The 11,178-nt window shown below is 39.2% G+C and overlaps 1 protein-coding gene across 1 annotated transcript in view; it reads right to left on the reverse strand.

Moving 5' to 3' along the window:
• rab3gap1 (RAB3 GTPase activating protein subunit 1) overlaps positions 1-11,178 on the reverse strand; it is a gene marked incomplete at its 3' end in the record, with an annotated part of 71,469 nt that overhangs the window by 20,197 nt on the left and 40,094 nt on the right. Inside the window, 4 exon segments of the mRNA XM_014010446.1 lie at positions 3,976-4,148; positions 4,997-5,089; positions 5,260-5,333; positions 9,767-9,835. Of these exon segments, the coding sequence (XP_013865900.1) occupies positions 3,976-4,148; positions 4,997-5,089; positions 5,260-5,333; positions 9,767-9,835 (409 nt within the window).

Raw genomic sequence — 11,178 nt, forward strand, 5'->3', positions numbered from 1 at the left:
CACACACACACACACACACACACACACACACACACACACACACACACACACACACACACACACACACACACACACGCACCAGAAGCACAATCAGTGGACATACAGATAATGTGAGGTAATGTAGATGTCATATGCAAGGTGCAAAGAGTAATGTGCAAGTGGTGCGGTGAAAGAAATGTTTATAAACCGTTCTTCATTATCCTTGAAATGTTCATTTAGTTTTCTTCAATATGTTGATGAGTCTAATGGCTTGTGGAAAGAAGCTGTTTCCCAGTCTGCTTGTGTGACACCTTCCCTGATGGTAGTAGAGAGAACAGTTTGTGAGCTGGGTAGGGTCTTTCATTATGTACATCACTCTCTTAGAACAGTGTGAAGTGTAGAGGTCCTGAATGGCTGGTAGAGGTGATCTGATGATCTTTTCTGCGGTCCTCACCACCCTCTGGAGAGCCTTCTTTGTCTACAGCTCGACAGCTGCTGTGCCAGACAGACAGCCTGCTGGTCAGGATGCTCTCAATGGCTCCCCTGTAGAAGGAGGTGAGAGCAGATGTGGGGAGGTTGGCTCTTCTCAGCCTCCGCAGAAAGTGGAGTCATGTCTGAGCCTTTTTGACCAGACAGGTGGTGTTTGTAGTCCATGTGAGGTCATCTGTGATGTGCACTCCAAGGAACTTTGTGCTTTTCACAGACTCCACAGCACTGCCATTGATGAAGAGTGGGATGTGAGTTGGTTTGTTAAACATGAAGCAAATGTGACCCATTAACTGAATTTTGGATACAGTTTTGTGATTAATTGTAGTCATTCACTTTAAACATGAAGAGAACCAGTATGTTTCTGCTTTGCAGTAAAAACTAGAATTGTGTTCATTTCAAGGTCTGATGTAAAAGGTACTGCCCCTGGGCTGGGACCAGGGTTTGTGGGTTTTGTGAAGCACGGAAGTGAAGTCTTTAGTGTAAGAAGATGCAGGGCTGTTAGAGGGTCATTGTTTATGTTTGCTGATAAGACTCAGGGTTACACAGGTGCTGGAGAAAGTGGCTCTGAGTCGAGATAGTTTTAGATCTGAGGAAAAAAGCTTTTTAACAGAGAATTCACTTGTTTTTTTTTTTTGGCTTTCACTTTTTGATCATGTATTGTTACAAACACATCTGCCTTATATGTGTGGTTATACACATGAATAAACACAAATAAATATAAAACTAAAGGTTTTATATTTATATTGGTTGTCCATCTGTATGTTTCTGGGTGTCCATCACACTGTTGTGTGTAGCTCCTGAACAGCTATTGATTTCAATCAGAATTAACATGACAATTGTTCTTGGCCCAACAGAGGTCTGAAAACATTATTAGGGTCAAAGGTCAAAGCTGAAGGTCAGGTAAAGTGACCTTTGTTGCTTGAGTCCCCTTAATAGCCTATATGCCACGGTCATTAATGACGTATTTCCGGTAAAACTCTTGCCACACTCCTCCCTTCCACTCCCTGCTTACTGCCTATGTTTTTAGCGTTAGCTGCTAGTACTAGTCTGTGAAAAAGTCACAAAAGTTAAAGCATCTGTGACCTACTGGTATAAAACGTGAGTTCTGTTGTGTGCCGTTGTGTCCACTAACCAGCAGATACGATCCAGTAGTTAGTTTTTATCCTTTTTCCTCTTGAGGAGGTGACAGCAGAGGATCATAGCATTACAAGGAAAACTTATCTTTAAAAGCTCACACTCACTTTTGTAATCGGCATTTCTAACCTGAGGATATTCAAGAGTCAGCATCAGAAATGAGAAGACGGAGGTTACAAAAGGGAAATGTACATTTATCCCCTTTTACTGCCAAGACCGGGAGAGGAAAGACCTCCTCCAGACGACAGCTAGCAGGAAGCTAAACACAGCAGCCGGTACAAAAGTAGGTGTGCGCGCGCGCGTTTGTGTTATATGAAATGTTTTTATGCGACTTTGTCATGAGTTTTATGCAAAAGTAAAAACTTGTTAGAGTGTATATTACAGCGTAGACTAAAGCCGAGTGACGAGCTCCGAAGATACGGTGTGTTGCAAAGAACATAACTGGATGCCACTGTATTTTCAAAGCTACAGTAAAAAATAGTAAATATAGTATCTGATTCAAGTGTTGTGTGTTTAGTAGGGTTTTTTTTTTCTTTTTGTTTTCAATGAATATTTCAAATCAGTCAGAATTGACTAGGAGCACAAAAGTTATTTTGTGGGACAGTTTAGAAAATTTACAAAAACCAAAGGGGGGAATGTAGGAGCACAGTTTTGGGCCTAAGGGGGGATATGTAGGTGAGCTGTGATTAGGGTTAGGTGTGGCTCAAGGTGTGGCTCTAGTTGTGACTGACCCTTTAGCATATTAACAGACACTATGTGGCTCACAGCAGGGGAGCGGGGGATGTAGAGGCCAAGGTCTCCTGCGCAAAAAAGCGCAGCCTTAGTCAAACTAGTGCTAGGGCAGGTGGACCAGTCCATGCTTTGGCATCAAGTTTTACTTTGTTTCCTTCTGAAGCAAATTCTGCCCCCTACATTGTGAACACCTGAACATATTTTAAAATTGGCTTAGTCTCCAACAGGTTGAATGAAAGATGCTGAGTAGAACAGGGCTTTTTAGGAAAAACTTAAATTGCTGAGTGCGTTACATTATTGTGGTTATTCTCACATTTACACAGAAAGGTTTTTACTCCTTACACAGAAAAGGACTCGTGACTTTCCTCATAAGTTAAGTTTTGAGAAGTTGTAGGTACACATCCCTACATCAAACAAAACTGGTTAAAAATTAGTTTACACGCTTGTTTAGTTCACAGTTTACATTTTAACCTGCCTCTGGTCACCTGAGAGCGACGTGACGCGCTCCACGTAAAGGTAACTTAAATATCCATCCACTTCAGCATCCACATGGTCTGACACCATTACTATCAGATGTTTCTGTGAATACTCAGTCATCCAGGAGATGGATGACTGCTCTGTAGCTGAAGACGTGTGGTGCTACAAGATTTAAACTGCCTGACTCAAGGTTAGTATCATTATTACTTGGATCGATCAGTAAACCCCCGGCTCACAGACGTAAACATATGAGAAGTACGGTATGACCGTTTGCACAAGTGGTTCTCAATCCTGGCCCTCGAGGACCACTATCCTGCATGTTCTGGATGTTTTCTGCTTTGGCACACCTGATTTAAATGAATGAGTGATTGGCTGAACTCTGCAGAGCTTAAAAACTTGCTGATGAGCAGGGAAACAACTAAAACATGCAGAATGGTGGTCCTTGAGGTGCAGGATTATAAACCACTGGTTTAAACTGAGGTTCATTTTGATAACATCAGATTTCTGATTTTGTGCCAGATTCTAATGTTAAAATTGTGTTTTTATAATCACTGTGTAATGTTATAACTCAGAAAGTACCCCTATCGGCGAAGTACTTATACTCAGTTTGAGAAAAACTGGTATCGGTGCCCTGGGATGGACTTGCGACCTGTCCAGGGTGTACCCCGCCCCTCGCACTGTGACTGCTGGATATGGGCACCAGTGACCCACGCAACCCTGAAAAGGAAGAAGCGTGTACAGAAAATGGATGGATGGATGGTATCGGTGCTTCCCTACATTTTAATAACTTATTGGAGCACACCCATAAAGAAGAGGGTGTGGTAAAATCATAACCTTGACATGAGGCCAGGGAGAACCGTCCTGCTTTGAACTCTTTATGGCTACATGTCAGATACTCTCCCCTGCTCCACCAGCTGGACCTGAGATCTTCAACTGCTCCAGTGAGAGCTGGAGATCAGGAGGGAACTCGCTGCGTTCTTATTATTCTTCTGACCTCACCATGAACATGAAAAGACCACCCATACATCTTTTTATGTTGTGTCATCATCGAGTGTGGAGGAAGTCTAACCAGATGTGATGTCACCAGCAGTAAAGTATTCATTTAAACTCTTCAACATGACACTGAAATAAAAAACAAAAACAGTGTGTCTGTATAAAACGTACCAAGAGGATTGAATTGAGGATATCGATGTTAAGCGGTGACTCATCGACGTGTCTGCGACGGTGGATGTGTTTCCTGGCGCTGTGCACCATACTGGAGACGGACAGTTTGGTTAGAGGCACGGCGGCTGCTGGCTCCGTCAGTTTGGATAAAGCAGAGCTGATGTCACTGTTTTCTGCAGGAAAACCACAACAATATGCAACAAACAGTCTGCAAACCTGATGGAGAAAAAGGGCTTTGGTGCCACTTTAACAGTATCATTACGAATGATTTACTAATGTTTTATAAACAGGTAATTCCTGTTTGAAAACTCTTTATAAAGCATTTATAAAACAGCTATAAACTTCATATAATAAACTTCACTAATAGACAAAAATAAGGGCTTTAGTCATTCAGAAGTGATTTTTGTTTACTTTTCTTTTGCACATTTGATTTTTTAAGCTTTATTTGTGAAAACAAACTTTACATGTAGATCATAGTGTTTACATGCAGGCAACTTACTGACAAAAGTTTGATATTTAAAATCCAATTGACGGAGACTACAGGTAAACAGTACTGATGTGTCGGCTCACTATTTGGCAGGAAACACATCAGTAATGTCCTTTTTGTCTGATGCACTGTTACTGCTTATTAATGTTTTATTAAAGTTTTAAAGCCTAAACAATAACTGCATTATTAACTATTGTTTAGAATTTTTAAAGAACATCTTTATTATAAGAATCTTTTTTAAATAAAGCAAAAAATATATTATTAAGAACAGAAAAAAGTAAAGCACTGATTTTGCCAAATAGTGAGGCTGCTTCAGGGTTTGCACTTTTATTAACTGTTACCTGAATTCTTAGTAATGATTTATAGTGTTTAAAAACTCATGTATAACCAATTTATAAAGCAGTAATAAATAATTTATAAAGGTAAATTATTAGAAAGTGGTGTCAATATTTCTTTATTCTTTATTTTAACACTACACAGTAAAATCCTTATGATATAAAATTGTCTTATAAATAATAGGCTAAATAAACTTACCTTGGCCACCTTCTTCAGCACATCCTCGTCCTAAAACCTCCTCCACAGACTCCTTCCTGCAGCAGAGCTTAAAGAACTCCGTCACAAAGTCACCTGCACCCACAACATCCAAATGAGTCCAAAAACCAATAAAAACTGCTTGAAAATTTAAACCTTTATTTTAAAACGTTCAGAGCATTAAACACCATGCTGACAGATATACAGCATAGAACTACAATTATAAATAAACAACTAATAGAATATGATGTCAATAAAAAAGGTACCGAGTAAACACTGAGGGTTTTCAGCTGCTCTGACCCGAACGGACCAATGAGGAGCTTGGAGGGGGTCAAGGTCACTGTTGGATGATAAAGAGAAGCAGTGGAGGACAAAATATGATCAGTTCACATCTAAATCCACTAAAGTAACAAAACTGTGGCGCAATTCTGGAAACAAAGGGCCTCATGCAAAAAACGTTCATACGCACAGATTTGTTCTTAAGTTGTGCGTACGAGTGATTTAGGAGAATTTGTGGCATTCACCAATGTTTTCGTATTCTAAGATTTTTTTCAGATATGAACAAAATTCACGAGTGGTCCAGACCTGTTGTATATTTTACCAGCAGTCAGTCTGCTGTTATCCAGACGGGTTTTCTTCACTAATAACTTTATATTTCGTTAGTTTGAAGATATTTTGAGTTGAAAATAAATTACACTCCATAATTATGTTGACAATAGGCTATTCTGCATGAATTAGTTATAATCTTAAATGTAATAATTTAGACTAACAATATAAATTGTCCATCCGTCCGTTTTCTGCCGCATATACAGGATCGGGTCACGGGGGCAGCAGCAGAGAGACGCAGACATCCCTCTCCCCAGCGACACTTTCCAGCTCGTCCTGGGGGACTCCGAGACGTTCCCAGGCCAGAGGGGATACACAATCCCTCCAGCGACTCCTGGATTTTCTCCAAAGTGCCAGACATATTTTGAAAACATTTTAAAATGCTTATTTCAGAACCGCAACTGAGACCACCTGCGACCGCGCGGGGGTGGGGAGTACGGTGTGTGACACTGTGGCTTCTGAATAAATGAAAATGATTTAACACAGTTGTTTATACTTTTAGCAGCTCTTTTTATTCCACAGCTGAGCTGCTAAAAATGCCAGATTTTCTTTTCTGGATCTCTGACAGCAGGACTTCAATCTCTGAACTCGTAAAGTTTTTCTTTTTAATTTTCGCTGTCATTTTCATGAATGGACACTTCCTGATATCTGAGGTAGGAAACATAGCCTTATATGGTGTTTTTGGGGTGGTAATTATGCTAATCTCCTCTCCTCATGCACGAGCAGCTGGATACACATTCATCAGTTTACACTCCTCATTTACACACTTTTCCTGAAGATAGAAGAGTTTGTTGAATCTGACGTGACATGTTTGTACGAACCCTTCATATGAATGAAAGTAAGAGAAATTTAGGATAAGAATATGAACATGTTCTTGCATGAGGCCCAAAGAGCCTAAAATCTCATTTCAAGTACTGTATTTATTTATTTATTTTTTTGCTGAATGACGTAGCAGTCAGGGCCTTGAAGGTATTTTCTGAAGACTGAGAGAAGAACCAAGACAAAAGCAAGATTAAATCATTTTATTTAATCATTTTTTTAAAGAATACCAATAAGTGGTGTTTTAACAGTGTCAAAAGTTGATTTCTATATTTTCTGACTGAGTGTATAGTTTACAAGTCAGAATCTCCAAACCACTAAAACAACAGAGAGCATAGATCTGGATAAATAACTGGATTAAAAGAATAAGACGTAGAGTTGCGGCCATCTTGAATGTGGTTGGCTCTAGAAGAATCAATTGGGAATTTTATATTCAGTGATTAATTTCTAAAAGTTTTACTAAAATCCATTCAGTGACTTAGGAGATATTTTGCTAACAGACAGATTTGACTCCATCAGTTAATGGTGAAGTTTTACAAACACATCTTGTGTGAGCAGTTGTAGGATTCCTACACCTCTTATAACAAAGTTATAAGGAAATTATTTAGCAAGGATCTCTTATTTTCGGTAAGCATCTCTTTTGTGCAAAAATGAATGGACAAAACCCAATAAGTGAATTTGATTGATCCATTAATAAATGCAATCATTTATTTACACAATCAAACAAAATCACTACAGTACACTTATTTATGAGCAATTGATTTCCTATCAGAAATTTTAAGAACTAACAATAACAAGCACGCTTCGGGCTTAATTAATTGTCAATCCAGCACTTAAAATAGAAACAAACATCGGCTTAGGTTTTAAATACTCGACATTTAGGCATTTAACTTCGACTGGCAAGGCAGGGGTTTAAGAAAAGGAGGAAAAGTAAGATATTAGTCTTCCTAACTTTTATCTTAAATGTGGGGAACCAGAAGAGCAGGCATCTCCCGCTCAATGTCCGTCAGACCAGCAACACAAACAGCCAGCTTTACCTTGACGATGACCGTCGACTCACGATTCAGGTAGTAAGGGAGGTCGAACAGTGGCAAGGAACTGTTACAGCCTCTTGCTCGTTTGGACTCTCCGAGGCACGATTTACTCTTTCAGCACCGGCTCAGTCCACATCAGCCGCAGGAGAGAGGCGGAGCACTTGGTTCTCCATCTTCAGAATAAAACTTGCTTCTCACAGGAAGTCAAGACCAAGTTGCTTTGTGAGCTTTAAGCTTGTGTCTTGGAACACATGGGTGGTGGTGGCCCATGCTGGGAAAATTTGTCCTTTGGCGCTTGGACGAATTATTCAGCCAAACGCTGCTTTTCCCAGAGGAGAACAGCTGTTTGTTTTGACAGAAGGGCGTCTGTCTCCTTCTACTCTCAGGCGGAAACTGTGTTAGTCATTAAAGAGGTTTTTGGTTCCGCCCTCAGTCGATAAGTTAGTCAAACGATATCAGAGAAAGTATTAGTTCAGAGACTAGCTGTCGCCATCTGAAGCTACACAAGATTAATAAGGATGGGTACAGTACTTTTGACGTTTGAATCGATTCGGTACCAATATCCGGTACCTGGGAATCGGTACCGGTACTTAACGGTACCAATTTTCAGTACTTTGTGTGTGTTGTTTTTTCAATAATAAACTTTTTTTGAACATATTTCTCAATATATAAAATTAACAAATATCAAGACAACATCCAACACTTTGTATTGTAACATCTGTTTTTTAAACTAATTTCTTTAAGGTGAAAACTGTTGAAAACAACAGACTGTTTTGTCTTATTGCACAAATTAAAATCCAGCTCCATGTGTTTCTATTGATGTCATTTCCCTGCAAGAAAAATTGTGTGATGGAGGTCCATGGAAGGAAATTAAGTTTAAATCAAATAAGCAAAAGAGGATGGAGTTAAAATAAATAAAAGTTATTCAAGCTACGTTTTGAGCATCCAAAACGTGTCCAACACTTCATGTTAGTTGCTTGTGCTCTTTCAGGTCAGACATGTTCGGACTGTCAGGAAGCTCCTCTGTTGTTTTCCTCTGCCGGTCTCTGTTTAATGGCGGATGAAATAAAGAAAGTGGTGGTACTTTATTTACTTTGAGCAAGCACATGTCGTGTTCACAAGATAATTAATCCACCAGATAATTAATCCACCAGGTAATTCAGAGGCGATCTGTTCGGTGAGTTTTACTCCAGGAGCTGCGAGGCTTTCAAGCTATGTTCACACCAAACTGTTTACTGAACCAGCGGCTGATGATGTCATTATGGTTTTGCGTGATGCTGCGTTCAGGACAAGCATGGAAAACTCACCACTGTTAAGCCAAACCAGTCGCAATGATGCGTTTAGGTACCGAAACATGGTACCGTTTGATGTTACGTGAATAGGTTCTTGGTAGTACCGACAGAATTCGGTCTTTACATAAAAAAGTATAGAATTCGGTACCCATCCCTACTTCTGTACAGTTGCATAATTAAAACATATGTTGACCTGTTTAGATATTCTATGATGAGAAAAACATGACTGAAAGAATTAATTACTTCAAACACAAAAACATTTGAAATATGATTCAGACAAATAAAACACGTGTTTCATCAAAACTTAAACCATAATGATTTGTTAAGTTAAATATTTCTACAGAAAATCCATGCATAGCTGAAATCACATTGAGGGAGAAAAGCCTGTTCCCTTTTCTCCTGTAACTTTGATAAATATTCTCTGATTATCAAAATGCGTAATAACTCTTAGTTAAGAGAACAATAAATCAAATAAAAAGAAGATTATTCTGTTTATTATCTGATTAAGAATAAGAGAATCTCTTTTTAAAGTTAAGGTGACCTGTTGTGACTCAAATTCAGGCTCAAGCGGAACAGAGTTCTGTCTCTTTAAAGGACCGATCAGAGGCCTGCGATCAGAGAAAGTTTTCCTGATTATTTCACTCGAGGTGACCCCTACACAGTTAACACTCGAGTCTACACTGCTCCTACCACACCAGCTTAATACCTGTAAAAATGAGTTGTAGCCATGCTTGCGTTTGTAGTGGCCATCTTTAACAGGTCTGTTCAGGAGTTAATAAATGTTTGTGACTGACTCAAAGCTGACGTAGGAGGGACGACCCTAGACTGTGTGACCAGGGTTTCATTAAGTATTATGAGATCATGTGATTCAGGACCATTCTGGTTTAGACTTTTGTTTTAGATGTGAAGTGAGTCTTTAGATCTGAAAATAAACATTTTAACTGAGAACTTATTTGGTTTTCTGTGTATTATTCAGGCTTTCCAATTTAACCACTTGTGTATTTATTAAGATAGATTCTTACCTGTAGACATCATTATCTACAACTGTTCCCTTTGTGAGGTGAGGCCAGGTGGTTGCCAGATGGAGTTCACTTCAAAATTCAAGAGAAAAATACAGATTTTATTAGGACAGTGCTTCTTTATAAAACAATCATTTGAGACTGTTTAAAAGAAATTTTGAGACAACTGTACGTGTTTAGAACATCCAAACTTCTTTATGGAATCAGTCAGACTGCTGTTGCTCGTTTTCAACTGGTTCAAAAGACTGCAGCTTGATTTTTAAATGGTTCAAGAGAAAGAAAACATATTTCCTGGGTTTTGGCTTTCCTTCCTCTGTTGATGTCTCAGAATATTGGGTGGTAGTTGAGACCGTAAAATGTTGAGTCTTTAATGTACGGGATGTGTAAAAAGTACTAATGTCCGCATACACACACACACCATGTTTCTCTATCCTTGTGGGGCCTTTCCATTGACTTCTTTTTTGGAAATTTTATTTCCTAACCCTGACAATTTACCCTAAAATTAACCTCATAGGGACCTACCTGACCCTAAAACTAACCTAAACTCAGTTCACACCTTGGTCCTAAATGCAACCCCACACCCGTAATTTGCATTTGGACCCGTGGGGACCAGGCATTAGTCACCACGATGCAGGTTCGGTCCCCACAAGGCTGCTTTTTCGGGAAAATTGTCCCCACAATGTAGGAAAAACAAGGCCACACACACATCCTTGTATTTGCGTCAAACTGAGGACATTATATTGGCTTCCATTCATTTTTGTAACTGTATTTATGCCTAACCCAGACATTTTCCCTAAAACTAACCATTACTGGTCTATAGTTAACCCTAACCTGAACTTAACTCGCACCATACCTCTAAACCTAACTAGTAAAATTAACCATTACTGGTCTATAGTTAACCCTAACCTGAACCAGAACTTAATTCACACCCTACCTCTAAACCTAACTAGTAAAGTACAGCAGAGCTGCACCAAAAATGAGCTCACTTTGTTGGTTAAAAACCTAACATTGTTCTCACTCTGTAGCCAAAACAAGTACACACACACCTCAGAAAAAGTACAGGATATTTGTCAAGGTTCTGTTATCAGTTGTTTGTTGTCATCTTGGTTTCATGATGTCAGAATGTGAAGAGTTGATGAAGAGAAAACTAATTCTGACTACACCAGGAAATTTATTAATTTATACATCTGTTGTGAATTTTGCGGTTAAGCTCCTTATTAGAAAGCAGCAAGTTGTGCAGAAAATACTGAAACATTATTGCCCCTGAATTCCCTGAAGAAATGCAAACTCCTGAACACTCAGAAGGTGGGAGTTTAGCCAAGATTTTGTCCCATCTGCAGAATCAAATATTCCTTCAGAAAAAACGAAACAGTTTGGTCTGTTGTTTGATAAAGCTCTGTAAACAGGAGGGGGTC

This window comes from Austrofundulus limnaeus, unplaced genomic scaffold, assembly GCF_001266775.1.
Source record: "Austrofundulus limnaeus strain Quisiro unplaced genomic scaffold, Austrofundulus_limnaeus-1.0 Scaffold69, whole genome shotgun sequence".
Taxonomy (NCBI): Eukaryota; Metazoa; Chordata; class Actinopteri; order Cyprinodontiformes; family Rivulidae; genus Austrofundulus; species Austrofundulus limnaeus.